The 23,047-nt window shown below is 38.9% G+C and overlaps 1 protein-coding gene across 2 annotated transcripts in view; it reads left to right on the top strand.

Moving 5' to 3' along the window:
* The window catches only part of PITPNB (phosphatidylinositol transfer protein beta), a 63,617-nt gene that overhangs the window by 24,846 nt on the left and 15,724 nt on the right, over positions 1–23,047 (top strand). For both annotated transcript variants that reach the window (XM_012763810.2, XM_012763811.2), the window contains exon 8: positions 18,792–18,869. In XM_012763810.2, coding sequence (XP_012619264.1) covers positions 18,792–18,869 — 78 coding nt within the window. The remainder of the gene's footprint in view (positions 1–18,791; positions 18,870–23,047) is intronic.

The following is a 23,047-nucleotide window of genomic DNA, read 5'->3' as shown; positions in this document are numbered from 1 at the left end:
AGGCAAAAATGGGCACTCAGTCAGTGTGTGCGGGTGTGAATATAGGTGGAAAGAACAGTGTAAGGCAGATTGTACAAGAGCCCCAGAGGAGGCCCTGGTTCCCATTCCCTCTATCCCAGCAGGCTTCAGCAGCGATGCACAGTAATAGCACTTGACACAGGTGCTCCAGGTGGAGTGCACTGCACTCCCAGAGGCTGAGTAGGGGGTTCTGTGTGTGGAATGATAATGTCTGGGGCGGATGCTAATGAAAGTGAATGGATTGGGCCCAGGTGATGAGGTTTTGTAGGGTGAAGCCATCGCTCTGTGACCGAGATATCTAAGAACATACATTCTGAAACTAGATGGACTTCAGATTTGAATTCTTAGGTTCTGCCACCTGCTGGCTGTTTAATCTTGGATGGGCTACTTAACTCTCTGTGTCTGTATTATCTTGTGTAAAATGAGGCTAATTATCACAGAGGATTAAATGTGAGCACTTAGAGCAGTTCCTAGTTTATTTAATAGATTCTAGCTATCATTGTCATTATTGGTAGCTACAGTTGTGCAAGAATTCTGAGTGTCTACATTCACAGTAATTATTGTTTGTGTAGTAACTGTTCACCTCTGTATGTAGGGTTTTGTTTTTTAGTGTTCATAGCTCCAGTTTTCCAAGTCATATTTCAGATATTGGTGAGATACACATTTATTTTAAAGTTTATTGAATTCACAGTAGCTTTTTAAAATTGTGATAAAATAGACATAAAATTTACCATTTTAACCATTTTAAAATATACAGTTCAGTGGCATTAAGTATAATATATTCACTGTGTTGTACAGCTGTCACCACTATCTTGCTTCAAAACATTTTCATCTCCTCAAAAGGACACCTTGTACCCACTAACATCTACTCTCCACTGCTCCTTCCTCCCCAGCTTTTGGCAACTACTAAGCTGCTTTCTTTCTCTTGGGATTTGCCTATTCTAGATATTTCATATACATGGAATCACACAATATGTGGCCTGCTTTGTCTGACTTCTTTTTTGTACTTAGCATGCTTTTAAGCTTCATCCACATTGTAGCATGTGCCGTACTTCATTCCTTTTTATGGCTGAATAATATTCCAGTGTATGGATGTGCCATACTCTGTATGTATTCATCCATTGATGGACATTTGGGTTGTCTCCGCCTCTTAGCTGTTGTGAATAGTGCTACTGTGCACATTTGTGTCACGGTAGCTTTTCGTTTATGTGCTCAGTTGTGGATAATAAAAATACAACTGATATCATGTAGGGGTTGTCAGACCTTTTGACATGAAAAAAGAATTTTGATATTCATATTTGTATGCTATAAAAAGAGGGTAGGGAACTTTATGGTAGCAAAGATGCCCTTGATGGTTTTTAAGCCTGCAAGTGCCAGGAGCACAGCATTGAGCTCCCTGGGGATGTGTGAAGGCTGGGGCGGGTGGTGGCAGGAGAGTCCCCCAGCTGTAGGGCCAGACCCCCATTCCAGGGAGGAAGTGATTGTGAGACCTACTGGAGCAGGGACTGTGGGTCTGCCCTTTTCTTCTCCTCCACATCCCCATCTGTCCACTCTTCTGACACAACTGGTTACTCCCATGCTCTTTCCCCCTAGATTCCACTTGGTTGTTTTGGTCTTGACTAGTTAATGTTTCTTTTAGGAGTATCTTCTGTTGCAAACACGTGGACTACCTGGAGATCATTACTTCTTACCAGATCATTACTTCTTACCAGATCCAATTTGGTGTTCTGTTCAATTAGTTTGCTCATTTGATTCTGCTCTTTTATGTAATTTTGTTACTTGAAAATTCTAGTCTATATTGTTGGGAAAAAGGAAGAGAGTTTTCAGAACACATTTACGGCTCTGAAATGGCAGTGTTGTCATAGTTACTAGTCAGCAGGTGCTGCGTGCCTGTCAGTGTGTACCAGCACTGTGTTCGCAGTGCTGTGGTAGCTGTCCCACAGTGGTATAGCACCCACCAGAAGCCTGAGTCTGAGTGAGACAAGCACAATGCAGTGAATAGAGACAAGTGGCAAAAGCTCACATGTGGTCCAAAGTGCTGCAGGATTTCAGACATGAGAACAAATGATATGTGAGGACGAAGATCTGAAAAGGCTGAATGAACGCCTCCTGACATGAGGATGAGTAGGGTTTTTATGGGTGGAACAGTCATTACACTTTTCCCTCCTACTATCAGTGCTCTGACATGTTTTTTATCTCTCCCTTCCAAACAAAGGGAATGTCAGAGGGAAGAGTCTTTGTACTGTTAACTACCCCGTCTTCCCAGCTCCTATAGCAGTGCCCAAGATACAGTAGGTACTCAGTGAATGCATGTTGAATGAATGAAGGAATTGTAGGCATGCAGACTAGCAATGAAGGTCCATGTGCATTGTCTAACACTTAGTTAAAATAGTTTTTAGAGCTGGAGGAGACCTTAGCTACCTAGGCCTCCTTGCTTTCAGACTGTGCTTTGCATAATCCTGAGAGTTTGCTGGCACTCCTGTCAGGTTGTCAGGTTGGAGTGACTAGAATATGGGGCTGACAAGTTCCTGCCCTTTCCCCTCTACCAACACAGTTCTGCTTGTCTGTCTGACATTGGTCTTGATCATGAGATTTACTTTGAACACATAGTTCTGCAGCTATAGAAAGTTTGGCTTCAAGACTAACCTCCCTGTTTTAGAAGTGAGGAAACTAAAGCTTAAATAAACTGGTTTTTTTGAAGCTAATGCCAGAAGTGGAAATTCTAACTCTCAATTCAATCTTCTGTCCACTGATTCCTCCCACACTAAGGCCTGGCTGTGTCAGTTGCTCTTCCAGCTGCCACTTGAGCATTGTCTTCTCTCCTCAAACTGGTCTGCACTGCTGTGTCCTGTGCTTTCCTGTCCCAGCACACTGCTTGGCCTCACCTTCCTTCTGGGACTCCTTTTGTCTGTCCAAAGTCTGTGTGTCCTGCAGGATCTAGGTCAGAGCTTACATCCTAGGGAAATCTAAGGACATTTCACCCAAGTTGGAATCGGTCTTCCCCTCTGCTGAATTTCAGAAGCTCTCATTCTTTCCATTGATGTGTTTTGTTCTCTGTTTAGCAGCCTTTCCCCTTTTCACAGAGTGAGTACTTCATAAATATTGGTTATATGAACCTGATGAGCTTGAGGATAATGATTCAGCTAACCTATGAGTAAAGAGTTTGTACTGGAATATAGAATCAGTTTGATGGCGTTTTGATAACACCTGGGTTGGCAATGGGTGAGGAAACAGGCACTCGTACATTGCCTGTGGGAGTATAAATTGGTGCAACCAGTCTAGCAGAATTACAAATGTATGTGCTCGTTGACCCAGCAAAATTCCATCTCTAGGAATTGATCGTACCCACTGTGAAGTGACAAGTATACAAACCTAAGATTAGAAGCAGTCTGAAATCTAAATGTTTCTCCATCAGTCAGGAATTGGAGAAAAACCTTATGGTATACCCATATGATGGAGTTCAGTGCAGTCATTAAAAGGGAGTGAGCTCTATTTAAAAAAGAATCCTTTTCTGGGTGGGGAACACCAACAACAAAAAGAATCCTTTTCAAGATAATTTGGAATGAGAAAGATACAAAAGAGCCTTCCGTAATAGGCTTCCATTTGTAATGTTTTAAAAAGGAGGAAATGTATCTTTATATGTGTATACATACTTGCTTGTGTATAGAGGGTCAAGAAGAATGCATAAGATGCTCATAATAGTGATTCCCTCAAGGGAGGCGGAAGAGTTGTGGTCTGACAGAGATGTGTACATTGGATTTGGGGAGATGTACACCTCTCACTAACTGTATCTGTTTTCTGTTGCTAAATCACAAATATAGTGGCCAGATAATGTAACCTGATTAATCAAGGCAATGGCATCCAATCACTTTTGCCATCTGTTGATTAGAAGCAAGTCAGAGGTTCTGCTTGCACTTAGGGGAAGGGATTATACCGGAGTCTAAAGGTTATCACCTTAGAGTACATCTGCCCTACCAGCAGTCAATTTTCAGTGCCTAGAACTTGCTCCTTAAGGTTTGAATTGGCACTAGAATTAAGAGCTTAGTAACTGTGAATAGGCCAACAAAATGGGTCCAGGATCATGTTGGGGTGGGACTGCACCCAGTAGATTGGGTCACATGTTAAACATGGGGGAAACTGGGGTGGGATTGGAGCATCGGGACAGAATCCCCTTCCCAGATTTGCTGAGTCTGCCTTGCTCATGGGGCCAGAGAAAGGCTTGTGGAGGCCCAGGTTGGATGGGAAATGGCTAATGGTCCGATCCTACCCGTCCACTCAGCACCCCCAGCTCTCATCCTGCAGCTTGGCTGGCAGCATCACTCTTCCTGCTTTGTAAATAGGGACTGATCCCCTTTCACAAGGTCACCATTATGTCTAGGCCTGTGCTAGGAGGCTATGGCTATGTTCTGCCTTCGTTTTTCTCAGTGCTACTTTTATGACCTAAGGGCATCGCCACCTTCTATATGGGAAATGATGTGACTGCTTGGAATGTGTCTCCCATCTATGATGCTCATCATCTGTTTAATGGTAATGCCTCATGTGCAGGATGTGGTTTCCTCTGTAGTTGTGAATACCTAGAAGTTAGGCAGGTCAGTGTCTCTAGTCCTACTTAGTTTAAGGGTTCATGATAAGATTTGACCCTTTCTCCCTCAAATAAATGTATTGGTGGTGACTTGGAAAAAGAAAAAGGGAGATCTGAAGGTGTGGTGATCTCTCAGTTCAGACTGTGGCACCTTGACTCCTGGAGGTTTTGTTATGACTTAATTCAGTGATTTTCATTATGTTTTTAATGGATTGCACTGGTTTTCCTTGAGTGAGCTAATTAAAAAAAAATTAAATGGTTGAGTTTCTTTCCTTCATATTAAATGTGGCATAGTTGGGAGTACAAGAATTTCAAAGTGAAGCTTGAATGTTTTAACTCCACCTGGTGGGGAGTTTCTGTCACTGCAGGTGGCTTTAATAAAACATAGCCCTAACATTTTAATTTGGAGTGACTGTTGATTACTTTTAAGGTTTAACTCTCTCTGCTGGGTAGTCAGATGGCTTGTATATCACTCTTGTTATAGACTTGATGTTTTTTGGTCTTGCTTGTGAACTGTACTTCACCATGCATAGAAGGGATTTGATTCGACCCATGTTGTAACTGAATACTTGGGTGGATGCTTTGACATGTTTACATAATTGAAGGGTGACATTGTCACAATAACTCTAGGAACAAGGATTTGTTGTAAAAAAAAAAAAAAAAATCTGTCACTGTGACCCAAGGTCACAGAGTAGTTTGCTACAGAAATCATACATATTTAAATATGCAGGTTATTAGGGGGTTTTGTTGATGACTTGTGGGGTGTCTATATATGACTATTGCTTTAGACACTGTTCTCTGTAATTTTCTAGAAGACACATCATTGCCTAATGAAACAAGCTGAGCAGTCTGGGATTTCTGCATGAATGTCCCTACCCAGTTTCTTTTGGCCCATTAGAATATATCCACCATACAAAACAGATTTCCTGTTTGAAGAGAAAGTGGTGTTGTAGTGAAGTATTATTAAGATGTTATATCCTTTGAGAAGGAAGAGTCCTTCTGTCTTACGTCCCATCAGTCACTGAACAAACCATGCTCCAGAAGGGCACATCTACTCCCCCCCCCACCCTCCTACTCACCCATTCTCATGTCATATCTAACCCAGGTGTTACTCCTGAAAAGCCATCCTCAGTAAATTGGGTGCCTTTTGGGAGCCAGGACTATACTGTACTACTCATCATTTCTGTGTTTCCAGGACCTAGCAAGATGCTCAGTGCCTGACATGGAGTAAGTTTTTCAGTAAGGGTTTGGTAGATCAAAGAGAATTTGCAGACTTTTTTTCTCTGTAGTATTTTAAAAAAGAAGAAGAAAAGGCAATTTAGAGGAACTGAAGTTTTTATTCAAATAGTAAGTGAACAAAATGCTACTTTAATTCTTTCTTTACTTATTCTAGCTGATGAAATATATATGATATGCTTTCAATCCTAAAAGTTCTGAGTTCTATATATGATATGGTTTCAATCCTAAAAGTTCTAAACGAGCAAATTCTTTTCTGGTCAGATTAAAAATTGTTCTTTGGTTAGATCAAATTGTAGCAAGAGTCAAGGTATTTGCTATAAAACACCAGACTATAAATTTTAAAGTTTTCTTTTAATTTCTAAAGTTGTCATTGATACATAACCACAGTAAAAAGTTGGAGATTTGTTAAATGTCCTGATGAAATGCACATGCATATCTTCAACTCATTTTCAAAATATACACAAATGAGTCAGATGACATCTGCTTCTCCTTTTTTTTAAGGTATAAATTTGAATCTGGCCCTTTTTAATCATCTCCAGCACTTTGTCTAAGTAGCTTTCCATGATTTATATACAAAAGTCACTTCCCAGGAGAGGAAGACTCTTTAAAGTGTAAGCCGAAGTGTACACACGATTAACATCAGAGAGACCTTCGTTTTTGGAAGTAATTTGAAAGAAAATGAGCATGCTTAACAAAAAAAAAAGAAAGAAAGAAATTGGAACCACATTTTTTGGTATTTATGTGTAACAAGAAAGGATTGTATCAGCCTTCCTCTGTAGTATGTACTATGTGATTTTGTTTTTATAATTTCCAAGGTGGTTTTATCTTAGTAGAAAAACAATGTTTAATTCAAAATTTTAAGGCTTACACATCTAAAAATGAGACCGTTTAATGTCTGTTTTTAAATGGCAGTAATAAGCAAATGTTAATGATATAAATATATTAAATTTTTTTCAGAGATGTAGTTTAACAGTAGATCTATTTCATATTAAAATGCAGCAAATGTAAAGAGGAGATAGAATTTTGTTTCAATGCATTTGAGTGTAATGTTTTAATTAGTGGTGAAAGATTTTTCCCAAATGAGGCATTTCAAAACCAAGAGTGTTTTTCTGTGGTGGTTCACCGAAGATGGTATTCCTGAAAGGAAGAGACATAAGCTAGAAACTCTGTGCCCTATCGTTTGCAGGTCACAGAAGGGATGTGCAGGGTGTCCTCTGATTGAGAGTCCTTTACCAGGACTTCCCCAGAGAGCTTGGAGGGGCCCTGTTTTGTGGGTTACCCAGTGAGCTTGTGGCACTTCTAAGATAAAGCTCAGATTTCATTCATGCTTCTCTTCCTCCTTTCTGTCCTTTTAATCCCCTCCACCCTAATTGTTACTCTCACACCTCTCATCCTTACCAGCCCATGAGTATAATTCCTGTTGTCTTTCTTATTTACCCCAAATCTTCATCCTTTTTTCTGGTCCCTCTCCGCATTTGCAAATGTCCTCCATGAGGGTAATAGGGGATGGGGCTGTCTCACAGTTGGGCTCAGAGTGCTACAGTCCCATCTGTAGCCCTGATGCCTGCCCCAGACAGCCAGACTTAACTTCCTTGGACTATGGTCCTTGGGTTGTTGCTGCTGCTGGGACTCTGGACTGCTCTGCGCCATCTCTTCCCAGCAGAAAAACTTCTTGTGAGCAGCCTTTTCAGCACCAGCTCCTGTGGCAAAGCTGTGCATCCACTGAGTAGTCACAATTCTGTCCTTAATACCCAGGGGATACAGGAACTGCCAGGCAAGAGGATGAGTATTTTGGAAGCAGGAGGAGTCTCAGTTGTAAGGCATGGTTCAACAACATTCACCTCAACCTTTATCTTCCCCCAGCCATATAACGAAGGGAAGGACTCAAATGTAGATCTACTGACTTTATTTTTGTCTTTCTAGAGCATCTTCTTAATAGGTATTGTTCCTTCCTTTTTAATATGTTGATAAAGACCATTCTTAATTTATTTAAAGGAAACAATCATCTGTCTCTTCTTCCACCTGTCTTCCCTAGTCCCCTGAACAACAGTTTTCATCAGTGGCCTTGGCCAACTCTCTGAAGTCTGGCATATTTTGAAGTTTGCACATGTATGATAGAATAACATTTTATTCTATGTTTGGAGACCCAAAGATGGCTTTTGATGTGAGTACTTATAGAGAACACCACTCATACATTTTCTCATTTGTTCATTTAATAAACATTTATTGGAACTTATAATTTTTTCTGCGTTGATACAGTAAATATTTTTCCAGTTAAAGAAACAATCATGTCTGTTAAAGATAGTGCATGATTCTAAGCCGGGCACAGTGGCTCACGCCTGTAATCCTGGCACTCTGGGAGGCCGAGGCAGGCGGATTGCTCAAGGTCAGGAGTTCGAAACCAGCCTGAGCAAGAGCGAGACCCCGTCTCTACTATAAATAGAAAGAAATTAATTGGCCAACTAATATATATGTAGAAAAAATTAGCCGGGCATGGTGGCACATGCCTGTAGTCCCAGCTACTCGGGAGGCTGAGGCAGGAGGATCTTTTAAGCCCCAGGAGTTTGAGGTTGCTGTGAGCTAGGCTGACGCCATGGCACTTACTCTAGCCTGGGCAACAAAGGGAGACTCTGTCTCAAAAAAAGAAAAAAAAAGATAGTGCATGATTCTTAATCAGTAAATGCTGAGGAATTCTAAGTGACTTGGAGTTAGTTTGTTCCAGTTGTTGCTTGTGCAGTTATGTGGGTGCTGAGTGCCCCTCCATCAAAGGGCTGTTTTCTCACAACTGGTATAGACCAGTGCTGGGCTCCAGGCTGCAGTAGAAGTTCGAAGGCTAATGAGAGCTGAGAGGTTTGGAGTTTTGAATTTTACTAAAAGAACATCCATTCTAATTGCATGTCATAAGACTAATGGGATTTTGGATTCATGTAAACTGTTCATCTGAGCATTTTAGAAGTTTCAGAGTAATTTTTTTAAGGATGATGATGTCAAGGAGAACGAATTGGTTTTTAAAGTTTGTGCTTTTTGCTTGTTCTTTCTACCGTTGACTGTTTTATTCTTTGATTGTCATCAGTTTGTTCAGTGAAGTATGTTTTGGTAGGAGAACAATGTCCCATTTTAGTTGAGGCCAGGAGTATGCTAAGCCAGTACATGACTTAATGAAATTCCATTTGCCTTTGGAAATGAACATGTACAATTTGCTTTTTCATGTATTTAGCTCTTTTCACTTTGAACATGCCATTCCATTATTTGAGTGGACAATCTTAACACTTTTTGCTTTAAACCATGAGTGTGTATTGTTTAAATAAAGGTATCTGTTCTTTTAAAAGACACCCTTTCCTAAATGTTAGCCTTGGCAAGCTGATGAAACTTGTTTTAATTTATTTATGGTTGAATCTTAGAGGCATGTAAGTTTGGCCACACCTTAAGCAGGCTTGTTTCTTGTGCTCTGGGAAGGATTTGGCGTATCTTTTCTTTTGATCATATATCCTGTGAGACAGTGCCCAGATGTTACATATTTGAGTAGATAGTCTAGATAACATATGTTTTACTGCACTGCCTTTAGAAAAAACTTTATATTTCAAAGACATGTAAGAATATAAAATGTGCTCTAATCTTTATAATATTAAATTTTTTCTCTTCAAAATTCAAAAGAATGATGGGATTTGACTGGAAAAAGTTAAATATTAGTTCAAGCCATACGAAGCTATTATTTGTCAGCTTACTTATCGGTCAACCTAATATATCTTTCAGACTGACCTTTGGTAGATGATACCCTAGATGGCTAGCACTGACCATCGCTCTATTTGGTTCTCTCTCACAGCTTCAAGAGCCTCTGCATGTTGGGTGTTATAATACATTTGTTCCAACTGTTCCTTTTTATTTCCTAAGAAGGGCTTTCTGCTTCTTGGAGTTGTGCAGTGGCTACCCAGTTCTTTAGATCTGAAAAGAGCTTTTGTTTATTAGAAGTCTGTGGCTGAGATCCAGCAAGTCCTAGCAGGGCCTGTGGTTGCCAAATGCTGCTTTGGTGGTTCTTTGGCTGTGCAGACACTTGGAGTATCTCTTCCTTTCACTGTTAAAACCTACACATTCATTTTTATCTTAAAAATTTCTAACTTATTATAATGTATGTCAGAGATCTCTGAAAGCTCTTTATAAAAGTGTGTGCATGGTAAAGACATGAGAATTGTGAATGAGCTCCTAGCTGATGGTGAATGCATATAATAGTAGCCTCCTTGAACGAGGTGGGAAGAAAACAACTCAAATACAAATTTTAGGTAGTGATTTTGCTTATGCTTAAGAAATTTCCACTTGTCAAATGTTCATCTCACCTTGGCTGCGCTGTGAGGCAAACCATTGTCAAGATCTTTTTAGTAGTAAGTTAGAGGTTTTCTCCCCCATCCTCAAAGAAGATATAAATAAATGTGGGCATGGTTCCTATTTAAAAGATATGTGTAAATGTTTCCCACTTTATTCCGCTGCCTTACATGGTCAGGTACTTTGAGATCGCTTCCAGTAGTGGATTTAGAGAACATCTAGTATATTTTAAAGGCATAGTTGGATGGCAGTGCCCTCTTGTGGGAAAATAACATAATTGCTCATTTCATGCTTGTTTAAACCTTAGCAAGGATTTTAGAATTTGTTAAAAAATCTATGTGTACAAACATATTCTGCACCAAATACTTTTTCATTAGAAGCCATTATTAACTCAGTGTTTATTCCTAATTTCTTTCATGTTTTAAAAGTTAAAAGGCAGGGAGGGTAGAGGTAATGGGGTGTAAAGTAGGATTTGCTCCAGTTCCTTGGGTGGGGAAAAAAATTCTCTGCTGAGAGTCAGACAATATTATTTTGAGTGGCTAATGGCAGATATTTTTAAAGAAATTAATATAAACAGCTCCAAGTTGAGTTTTAAGGTTCGTTCATTGCTTATAAAAGCCCCTTTTCAGCAATGTAAACTCTTTTTCAGGGAAAGTTCTCTGGGTTGAGAGGGAGCAAGGATCCCTTCAGGTACCTGAGTCTGATCAAATGATAGAGTGTAAATCACATATTTGTGATAAGTGTTGTGGTTGGCTTTGGTGTCAGATGAGGTAGCATCTGAGTCCCAGCTCTTCTGCCCAGTAATGGTGAACTAGGGCAAAGAAGTTCACCCCCTCCCCAGTGGTGACCACAATACACTACTGTTATTCCAAGGTTGTGAGAGAATGTGAATGCCTGGCACACAAGTAAATGCTAACTTGGCTTTTGCTCTTGTTATTAAAAACTGTTTGATTTTTTTCTTATTTAATGGTTATTACTTTAGTGCTAATGGATTAAATGGGGCCAAATCAAGAACCAACATTTTACTAGAGAGGCTCACTCTGTGATTTTTCTGTAGGGTGCCCCCCCCTTTTTTAGTTTAAGGTGTTTGATGTACTATGTTCAATGATTCATGATTTAAGAAAACAAATGGATTTTTGTAAATAAAACTCTCCTAAATTTATGACTTAATGTTTCAGGTATATGCAGTTTAATTTTAAAATATGTGACATTTAACAAATGAAAATAAAGCCAACTTGTTAGTGTGTTTAAATGTATTTCGTTGGTGTCTAGAGTTTAAAATATCTTCATTTTTAAGTGCTATAATAAATATATACTAATAGTAAATATAATGTTACAGTAATAAATATATTGTATATTTGCGCGTGAAACACTCAAACCAGTAAATCACCTGAGGGGAGGGCTTGGGAGAAGTACTGGGGCCATTGCTTAGGGCAGCCCACCAGCTCTGGGGTATCTAGGGAAACTTCTCAACACCCAAGAGCTTGCTCCTTTTGGGCCTTACCTGCCCATCTCATTCTGGGGCACAACTATTTGGTTTCCTTGCTTGTTGTAGAATATGAAGTGTGTCGCATCAGGCATTTGGTTGTAACCTCTTTTCAGGGCTAAATTTCAGGCTGAAATTGCAGTTTCTTCTCTTTCTCTGTTATAATCTTTTCAAAGGCTTTGGGGGTCTGCCTTTATAAACATGACACTGCTGGTCATCTCTCATTGTGAAAAGGGTAAGATCAGAAAGAATGGTGGAAGCAGTTAGCCCAGTTGTGCTCCAGCCTAGCAGTGCCCTATGCTGCAGCCACCTCATGTGGATCAGAGTGGCCACACTTAGCCAAGCTCTGTCTGGGAGCGCTGTTAACAACCCCTGCCCCTCCCCCACCTGGAATGCCAAGATTACCCCCCTACCACCCCAGGACTCTGGAGGGTTTCTTTGAGATTAGAAAGATTACAAAAAAGTGTTCTGCTCAGGGCTGTAGATTTGACTGTATTTCTCAGTTCTCAATACAGTTGTTTAAAAATTCAGCTTTTAGGATTCATTGGTGGAAAGGCAGTAACGATTAATGAGAGGGCTGAATTATAGAATATTTTTTAATGCAGTTTTGTTCCTCTGAGGTACATTCAGTAACAGAAACTAGGCCAACAAGTTATTGACAATTAGTGGTCCTTTGGGAATCTGCTTTAATGAATAGATAAGAATGATTTGTAATTAGCATAATAATTATATGCAAATGAATGCCTCTGAATTGCTCTAAAACACTTCTGAACTGTTTAAACAGCCCTCCTGAGATCTTGTTACTCTATTAATTTGTGTAGCAAATCTTTTTTTCATAGATCATGCAAAGATAAACTTCAGCCCAGCCCCTGTCCGAATGATTACGAATTCTAAGGTGGTAGGACCTGAATTAATGAGATTTACTTATACTATATTAATGGTACTCTGTGGGAACCTGAAAGGTTGAAGAGTCACTGGGGAGATGTAATTAAAAATATAAAAGAAGGCTGCTTATTTGAAAATAAAGGTTGAAATCAGTTTCTTAAACAAGTTAGTAAATGTTATTTCTCTTTACACCTATGTTATTTGCTATTGCAAAATTTAATGCAAACTTTTTTTTTTTTAAATGGGCTTACCCTTTGGAGTCTGGCTTGAATTTTGTCAGCTTCCGTTAGTTGTGTGCTTGGCATTAGGGTGAATGGTGATAGGATCCAGGAATTCTTTTTTTTTAAGTGCCATGATACTGGAAAATTCAGGGCAGTGCTAATAAATGATCTTTGTTATTTATCTTCATATGTAATTCAGCTTTTCCCCCCATTGTGGGCTTTATTTTTAGGATGAGATTAGAGGAAATAAGCTTTGCTAAGTTGAACTGCACTACTCCATATTGTAAACTTAGTGATTATCTTTTAGCTGTTTGAATAGAAATCTAATTAATCATCTTATGCATTTTAAAACAAACTGCAGGACCCTAATATCTCTCTCAAGTTTTTATATTTACTCTGTAAAACACCTTCCCTTTCTGGGTTAAAGGGTAGGGGTTGGGGTTGATCTTATATAAGCAGGTGTCAAGGAGCTGCCAATGCTTGTGGTTTGGGCACTCTTTTCCTTAGTTTACACTTAGCCTCACCTGTGATGCATGGTTCTTTAAGCAGTTTCTGGTGTCTGGAGCTTATCTCAGTTTTCCCCAAGCTGTCAAGAAATTCCTACCAGCTTGGCCCCCCCCCACCTCCTACTCATTTCCCCATTCATAATTATGACTTAAATCTGGGCTCAAGGACATTTAGGTTGGCTCAGCACAGATTTTGTACTTGTATTTAGGGGGATAGCTACTGTGCTCAAAGATTCATAAAACTAATATTCTTTGTCTTTGAAATGAATCTGGTTTCTATTGAGAATTTCTATTGAGAGCTGTAGTGAGTAACAGATGTACACCCAAGAGGTAGCACAACTTTTGTATTCCAGTGACAGAAAACACTTATTTATAAGAATTTAATGTATTCTGTGGCTCCAGTGTGGAGATTCAGTAATCCATTTATTTACCATATTATATTTTATTCTCCAAAGGGTGTCTTGACTTTCCACTTGCCTTTTTTACTTATATAAGAGTTTTCGATTAAATAGAGTTGTATTAACACTAATCCGAATATACCTTATGCTGATACCATTGTATTTTTCCGTTGTTCAGGCACTATTATTGGTGGAGCAAGTAATGTCTAGGGATATTATACCTAACTTGATAATGATGGTTTTACTAAGCCCTTACCCTGGCCAGGCCTCTGGGCATTATATAGATAATTAAAATTGAATCATAAAAAAATTTTAAACACAAATGCACCTTAGCAGTAAGATTTTTCTACTTTTAAACGTTATTTAAAACCCATTTTTAAAATGCGTTTCCTTGGCCTAGTGAATTTGCTTTCTTTTTTTTTTCCCAAGGATTACAGAAAGTGCATAGCAAATTCAGCCTTCAGAATACCCAGGAGCTGAAGACTCAAGTAGGCTACAGCTGTCTTCACCCACAGTATTCTAAAGGAACTAATGAGATGAGAAGTCTGCAGCTGGTGGCGAGCACAATAAACCATGAGCCAAGGGCTTCTCTTCATCAGAGCCTCCCTTTTCCCCACGGGGTCCCAAAGGAGACAGAACACTAACAAAGCCAGCAGGCTGTCTCATTCCACACTACTGCTCATTTGCAGCTATAATTGGTAGCTGAGGTTGCATTCTGTATGCTGAAACTGTCATACATGAAGGAATATATTTGTTCATTGTGATATGGATATAAATCGGCCAGTTTTCACATACAGAAAGACCAAACTAGATGCCCAACAATGAAATTGCAGCAAAGAAGATACTGTTCAAAAAATTAAATGTTTCTTGTAGAGATACAAAACTGGGGTTGTTAAAACTACATCTGCTTCCTGCTTTTTAGTATCTTGCCACTTAATTCACCTGATTAAACATTTACGTATTCAAACTAACTTGAAACACAAAAATTCCTAGGTTTTGACAAGATGCATTATTTCTCATCTGTCAAGGTTAAGGTGCTGTTGTTAATAATTAGGTTTCGTTACATTTTCAGTATATCTTTAATGTTTGCTGCTTTGTATTCAAGAGGAAAAAGCAGAGGAGGAAGACTTAGTTTCATATATGCATATATGTGGGTATAATATATTATATACACACACTTGTACCTCATAGGAATATCCATTCTGATATCCTTGGAGCTGCAGCTTCTTGGGTTTTTGAAATGTGTGTTGATTATCTGGAGTTTGTTGACACCTTTTGTCATTGTCCTGTGTGGTGTACCAGAATGAGCCTGGGGCAAGAGCTAAGGGAGCTGGAGTTGAAGTGCTAGGATAGGTGAGCCATACCACCTCTGAGTCAGAGGGTGATTTCCTCATCTTTAACATGAGGGGGCTTGGGTGGTCTTTAAGGTTCAGATCACCTCTGTGATTCTGTGAATCCACAGTTTAGAAAAGTGTCTCAGTGAATGACTAGCACTGATAATGAAGGCTTAGAAATATACTTTTTTAGAACAATATATATATATTTTGGAACAGGTCCAGAGTGGAAAAGTTTTGAAGTGTTGTTCCATTAGTTAATTAATCTATGTCAAATAGGTATTGAATATCCCTAAAGCTATCAGCCTGATGTGGAGCTGGGCTTAGGAAGGAAAAGAAATATTGTCAAGGAAGTCCATCTAATCCACTGATATTGTCACCTTCACTGCTGCCATAATCATGTTTTGGCCTGTTAATCTACCCCTACATAAGAATAATTTATGCTGGCCAAAATTTAGATCAATCTGTGTTTTCTCAAATTAGTTGTTTCTTTGTTATGTACTACCCTTATTGTATAATGTCATCGGTTTTCTTCCTAATTTAGTGCTAGTGATAATTGTGTATACTTTGTCTCATGAATTTTTTTTTCCCCTTGGAGCAGGCAAGTTTAAAATCCACATAGATAGTTCTTCAGTCTACATCATCAGTTCTAAAATCCTACTCCCTTTTCCCCCCATCATTATTTTAATATATCCAGAATCAAGAATTCTCTTCCAGTTATGGCATGTTTTATTGGCTGTTTTCCTTCTTAATGGTACATAAAATAATAAAGCACCCTATATCTGATGACTTCTTAGATTTAGGAAATGTTGTACTTACTGTTCAGCTCATCCTTGCTACCTAATATCTCAGATTTTGTTTTAAAAAATAATAAAATACAAAACAAAAAACAGCCACGAAAACAAAAAATGAAAACACTTGAGTGTTTTGCCCATACCAGTGTCACACCCCAGTCAAGGAGAAAAAAGGGATTTTCCCCTGAAAAGGAATAAACTGGCACTGGGCAGGCTTCTGGGCATTATTAGAATTAAATTAATTAAGATGATAGGATCACTTGAGGCCAGGAGTTCAAGACCAGCCTGGGAAGCATAGAGTACATCTCTAAAAAAAAAAAAAAAAAAAAAAACGTTTTCTAATTAGCTGGGCGTTGTGGCAGGTGTCTGTAGTCCCAGCTACTCAGGCGGCAGGAGATTCCTTTGAGCCCAGGAATTCAAGGTTACAGTGAGGTATGATAATGCCATTGCACTCTAGCCTGAGTGACAGAACCAGAGCCTACGTCTTTAAATATATATATGTTTTTTAACACAATGCACCTTAACAATAAGATTTTTCTATTTTTAAACACCATTTTAAAATTCATTTAAAAAATTGATTTCTTTGGCTGATTTTGTTTGATTCTGACTGTAATTCTCTCCATTCTCTTTTGGCAGTTAACGTGCACTTCCTGGGGGTTTAATTACCTTTTCTTTGTTTGCCTTTCTTCTTTTTACCAACTGGACTGCCTTTTTAGGATCCAGGACCATGTTTTGATTCTCCCTTCTCTGACTCCTTAGATTACTTCGTAACATCCTGTGTGCTACCTTCTATGTGGTGGCTGTTTTAATAAATAGATTTTGATTGAGAAAAATGATGCTCAGAGTGATTATTTGATAGGATGTTAAATATTTTCAGTTTTTGGGAAAAGTGAGCTTGTCTTTGGGTTTTAATTCCAAGCCTCTGACCTAGAAGAAAATGTTATATGGGGTTACACGTTTATTTATGTTACCGAAGTAGCTTATTTCTCATTGTGAATCCAGGTCTTGAGACCACCCTATGCAGTTGATCCTTTTGTCAGTCAGAATTGAAGTTGTTAATTTTTAGGATGCACTTCAAAATTGGAATTTAAGGATTCATACTAGCTGACAGTAATTGAACTTTCTGCTGATGCACCCAGACATATGAAGTATCTCCAGTTGTGCGGCTCTTTGCAGATAGCTCATCCCAGTTCATTGTTCTTGGGTAAGCTGACTGACCTCATGCCTATGGCTACATATTCCATGTGTTTTTTTTTTTTGTTTTTTTTTTGTTTATTTGTATTGGTTTTTTTTTTTTTTTTTTTTTTAAAGACAGAGTCTCACTCTATTGTCTGTTGCTCAGGCCAGAGTGAGTGCCGTGGTGTCAGCCTAGCTCACAGCAACCTCAAACTCCTGGGCTCAAGCAGTCCTACTGCCTCAGCCTCCCAAGTAGCTGGAACTACAGGCATGTACTGCCATTCCCAGCTAATTTTATATATGTGTATTTTTAGTTGTCCAACTGATTTCTTTCTATTTTTTAGTAGAGACAGCGTCTCGCTCTCACTCAGGCTGGTCTCGAACTCCTGAGCTCAAACAATCCGCCTGCCTCGGCCTCCCAGAGTGCTAGGATTACAGGCGTGAGCCATAGTGCCCGGCCCACATTCCCTGTTTTAAAGCGTAAAGACCTCATGTGGCCAGCTAAGTTTGTTTAATTATTTTAGCCCTTTATTGGGTCTTTTTGTAGCTTCTTAGATAATCTTTAGGCAGGCTTCATGTTCAGGATCACATATTTACCCAGTTATCTTTCTTTAAAGTTTTGTTCTCTTCCTGGACCTCACATTGTTCCTTCCTCACATAATTTGTTTGTAACTTTCTCTTTAGGAATTATTAACATGCGTGTGCATTTACTGAGGAACTGTTGAGTCTTGAGTGGGTGCTTCTCAACATGTTTTCTTTGATTTGTGAAAAGTTTGTTGTACTTCAGAGCTTGTTCAGTTCCTGCTTTGTGCTTGTATCGTCCTTATCCCTAGAACAGTGATTTTTAGCCAGAGTTTCAGATCTGACTTGTCTGGGTGTTTTCCCCAAAGCACGTGGGCCCCTCATCAATGCCGTGAAGGACCCCCGGTTCAGAAAGTCTGCTCAAGAGGAAGAGGCTCTTTTTCTCTCCTTGTAGCATTTCACACTGACCAGCTGACCTCTGTCCACAGTTACTGTTGCAACCTTTTTTTTAATATCTGAGGTTTAGCTCTTCAAAAGTAATTTTTTATTTCTATCCATAGTGCATGTGTGTGTCTGTTTGTAATGACAAAAGAACTTTTATGAAGCAGATAGGTTTAAAAAGATTTACTTTTTTATGTCCTCCATTCTGTCAGGAAGAAGATGCTAAGGGAAACAGAATTTACATGTACTAGAACCTTGAATAAAACCTGAAATTTTAGGGCCATTCCCCTGTGGTATGATGGCACCCCTCCCTTACATCCTTTGACAGCGAGGGGCTGACATGAATGCACTCTCTCTTCCGTGAAGAAGCCAAGTTATGTGCACCCCATGGCTCTGTGAACAAGGCTTCGGAGAGGCTGGTCAAGAAATTAAGGTGTCCACTGCAGACCCAACTGTAGAAGAGATGGGAGGATGCCTCAGAAGCAGTCGTTGTGATTTGTGTTCCCAGTCACAGTAGTTACTCTCTAGCAACTATATCAAAATGCTATCCCTACATCAAAATGCTAAAAATTGAAAAATACTGGACGATTCGTTCTTGGAGATAGCTGTCCAGTAACCAGTCAGAGTGGATTCTTCAAGACTTACATTATTTACTGTGTAGTTGTTTTGCATGAGGTAAAAGTTTAAAGCAAAATAAACCAAACTGAAAACTTAATGTCGTGTGGAAGCATTTTCCTACTTTTACACAAAAGCACAGTAAGTCTAATTGGTTTCTGGTGTGTGATTTGGTAGTTGCAAAGAACTGTTCTGGTAAGGTTAAAGAATATTGTCTGTGTTTTTTTCTCTGCCTCTGACTTTGTTTTGCTTTGCAGGACTACAAAGCTGATGAAGACCCAGCATTATTCCAGTCAGTCAAGACCAAGAGAGGCCCTTTGGGACCCAACTGGAAGGTACTAGATGCTGACCTTTCTGACAGGCAGAGTCTTGGCAACAGAACACTTGACAGGTCCTGAGTCTTGAAGAGCTGGTGACGTTTAAGCGAAAAATAGAAATGGCATAAAAATAGTTTTATTTGCAATAAGGACTTACAGCCATTTGCAGTTGGCCAGCGAGTCTGTGCTGCATTAGCAAACAGAACAGAGCTAGACTGTCACTTTCAGCATAATGTTATTCTGATAACTCTTAAAAGAGACAAGTGATTTAATCTTTGGGGATTGTAATGTTCTCTTTTGAGACTTGAAGCAGTATAAATACCCATGTTAAATGAAGGTTTATAGTTTAAGTTTAGTCTTAGTAGAAACTGAACAAGCTCATCCTGGCTCTTCCTGGCCTTTCTTTTTTTTTTTTTTTTTTTTATTATTTTGGCCCATTAAGCAGGATATGGCCTTCCAATAGTTATGTTTTTGGGAAGCAGGACATGAGAGGGCAATTTTTGTGGCAAGTAGTTGTTTTTGAATAAAGAACACACTTATACTTTATTTATGGAAGTAAGAAAAGTAATGTGAAGGTAGTAATTTAAATTGCTATAGAAATATAATGCATTTTAAAGACATCCTCTAAACTAAATGACAGATCCTTAAAGAAGGCTTAATATGTTGATGGCAAGTTATTATAGCTAATTTGACAGGAGAAGAGGCATGTAAAAACCTAAACATGCCCAGAGCAGAATTTCCACCCACAGGGTTTTTTACTTAGTAACCAACCTGTCTGTGCTAAAGCCAGTCACAGGTAATCGATAAATGACATCTAGGTGCTCGCTGTTGCTTGCAGATAGAGGATTACTTAACAGCCCCACAGATAACTCATTGAGTAGTTCTCCAAGGATGCCAGACTGTTTTGTGGACAGTCTTATACATCAACTAAAAGGAAGAATAAGTCTGACTTAGTTTGATTAGAAATGATTCATCATTATCTTATTTTCACATTTGTTCTCTGGGTAGTATTTGATTCGAAATTCTCCCAAATTAATGGCCATGACTGGAAACTTTTAATACACAGAAAGTGATATATGTCATTTATAAATTAAGGAATAAAGTCAGTATTCATGATCTAAATTTGCTCTAGTGGATTTAAAAAATGTTCCCACCCTTTCGCAGATTTCTAGCTGTAGACTTTAGAACTCACTATGAGTCAGAGGAGAATCCTTCTCCTTTGAGATTTCACACTGGCCTTTAGACCAGAGCACTGGAGCAGCAGACAGTGGCTACCTCCAAGGTGCTACGTCTCCTAACAGGACATCTTGCTCCAATGAGGACTGGCTCTACCTGATGACACTTTTACAGGGAATAAAGGGGCATGAGCTTGAAACTCGGGTGAATTAAACATTGAAATTTCTTGAAATTACTAGTTTTTCATGTATAAACTTTAAAAAGCAATGCTAGATGTGGTGGAGCTATTGTGTTTGGGCTCAAATCTTTCCTGTGGGAACTACTAACTGCTTTATAACAAGCAGCAAAAGTAGTTTGACCTTATGGCTTTTCCCAGATTTCCAACTTTTTGGAAACTAGTAACATATATGTTTATGATTTTTACTTTTTTTTGACATGGCTTTGTCTTTTATTATTGACTAATTATTTAAAATTCTAGAATAAATTTCAGAAATGATATGAATTTTAGCTTTGCAGATTGCAGAATAGTCCCTTTTTTACCTGTGTTAAACAATAACTTACTATGCTGGTAAAATGCTGGCTGATTGGGATACCTTTCTACCCATTTGTCTGTTGATTGTTCATTTTAGCCAAATGATGATGGGAGTAGCTACTGTTATAAATTGAGTTACTGCTTAACCAAATTTCAGTGATTGACCATGATCTCAGAAATAATCAAGTGTAATCAAGAATAACTAAACCATGCACTTACTGCTGTGAAGGGAAGTAAGAGTAAGAAGGATGACAGTCCTGATAATACAACATACAGAAAAATAGGAACCCATGGACTTGATCTCATCAGCAAACTTGTTTGCAGACCCTCTTTGTCAATAACTGTCTTTACCATGGCGCTGAGGGTAGTACTGGGGAAGGATGATAGATGGAAATTTCTATATGCCTGAAATATGAGGAAGTAACAGCAAACAGTACATGATAATTATGGTGAAAAGGAAGAATATGATGATATATTCTGATATATTCAGAGTATATCATCTGATATATATTCAGATTTTATCATCAAGAAGATGATATATTCTGAACCCACTTACCCAGGGTTGTATGGAAGAATGCTGTTGTGTATGTGCTACCTGGTAGTTCCTCAGCTGCTTTCTCATAAGGCCATCTGTGAGCCATCCCACCCACACCCTACAGCAGAAACCTGCCTTAGCAGTACAGATTCCAAAGGATATTTGAGGCTAAGTGCAAATCCCATGTCCTCCTGGGAACTTTTCCATGCGTATCCCATAGTAGCATTTTCCTTCTGAATTATTACGGTATTTACTGGCTGTCTGCACCAGACTGGGAAGAGGGAAAGAAACTTTTCCTTGATGCCAGGTACTATACAAGGTCACATTTAATCTTCACAACCTTCCTGTGGAGTAAGTACAGCTGCTTCATTTTAGAGATGAGAAACTTGGCCAGAAAAACACAGGCAATAGCTAATAGTAGAAGAAATGGAACAATATCTGATGTTTCTGATTCAGTGCTAGTCACAGAGGTGTATAAGGTATGGAGATGTAGCAGATTCTGACTCTTAATCCAGTGACTTCCAGGTTACCAGTATGCATCTTTTATGCCTTGTTGCATCATGGCAGTTGTGTGGCTCTGTATTTGTGGTATTTGCAAGATTTTGATAATTTCTGTTATACCAGTGGTACATTTCCAGTGGTCAGGGAATCTGTAGGTGACAGAGGTGCTAAGGGAGATCCATTAAAGACCCATTTTGAATCTACACAAGTTGTGGTTTAAATATCTAAAATGGGAATGATATTAGTTGCTATTCTACCTCAGAATGTTCTTGTGAGGACTAAGTGAAATAATGTAATGTAAAGTTCCCAACGCTAAGGAAGTGTCACAATGAATGAAAATAACTTTTAGACTTCATCATCTCGAGGTTAAGTTCTGTAAATATGCTACTTATCCTATTTGTGACCAGTTTTTCCTTATCCTTGTCTAGTAACCAGGGGTTCCCCTCATTCTAGTATCTGGGGATTGTTAAACACATCCTGGCTCACCTGTCCTTACCCCGTGTAAGTATGTGTGTTTAATGAGTATTTGACTTGGTCTTCCATAAAGCAGGAGCCATGGTTTAGAAAGGATTTGCACGCCAGGGGATGAGAGGACTGCTAAGGAAGAAAATTTTCCATATTTGTTAAGAATACAGACTGTTTTTGTAAGCCTATGGTATGATACATATCTCTTATTTTTTCAGAAAACTACAAACCCAGAGATGCAGGCCTTAGTTGTATATTCATTTTCCCTCTGAAGAAAGAATTGTTTAAATCTGAGCACATGAATTATATTTTGTTGCTTGGGGTTCAACACTTGATTAAGTGACTGTGTGCATAGTAATAGGAGAGCGATTTATAACCTGATTAAGATTTTTGCTTCAAGGCAGAATTGTGCATGTCTGATGGATGTCAGTGTCTTGCTTCTCTACAGCACAGTGTGCGTGTGTGTGTACATCTGTACCTGTTTTCTTTTGTTTTGTGTTTGGGGGGTATTGTGTGGTGACATTGACATGACTACCAATTCTGATGGTTTATCAAAAACATTTTATATGTGAATTTATTTTAGCTTTCCAGTTTGCCTTCTCTGATCTAGGTGAGGAATTGTCATTTTAACAAGTTGAAACACTACCTCTCAAGATTATGGTGTCATTTTTACCCTAGGGCAAGGCCTCATTTCGTCATTTAAACCAGCCACCTCATGAAGACTTAAGCTTCTGTGTCTACAAATGTATGATAGTTAATAATTAGGCCTCTAAAGGTCTTTGTAGGAGGCTTTGCCAAAGCATCTGTCCCTTACAGTGTTTGACAAGTCTCAGAAGTCCCAGCCAGTGCTCTGAATGCTGGAGTATATAAGAGGGTCAAGTCAAATAAAGAAGTTGATCCAGAAAGTATGGTGGTTTTTGTATTATCTTTATATATGTTCTCTTTCTAATTACAAAGTCATGTCTCATTTGTCTTCTGTGTTGATGA

This window comes from Microcebus murinus, chromosome 22, assembly GCF_040939455.1.
Source record: "Microcebus murinus isolate Inina chromosome 22, M.murinus_Inina_mat1.0, whole genome shotgun sequence".
In the NCBI taxonomy this organism is placed as follows: domain Eukaryota; kingdom Metazoa; phylum Chordata; class Mammalia; order Primates; family Cheirogaleidae; genus Microcebus; species Microcebus murinus.
The sequence above is the reverse complement of the archived record's forward strand: the minus strand, read 5'-3'. Positions and strand labels throughout refer to the sequence as shown.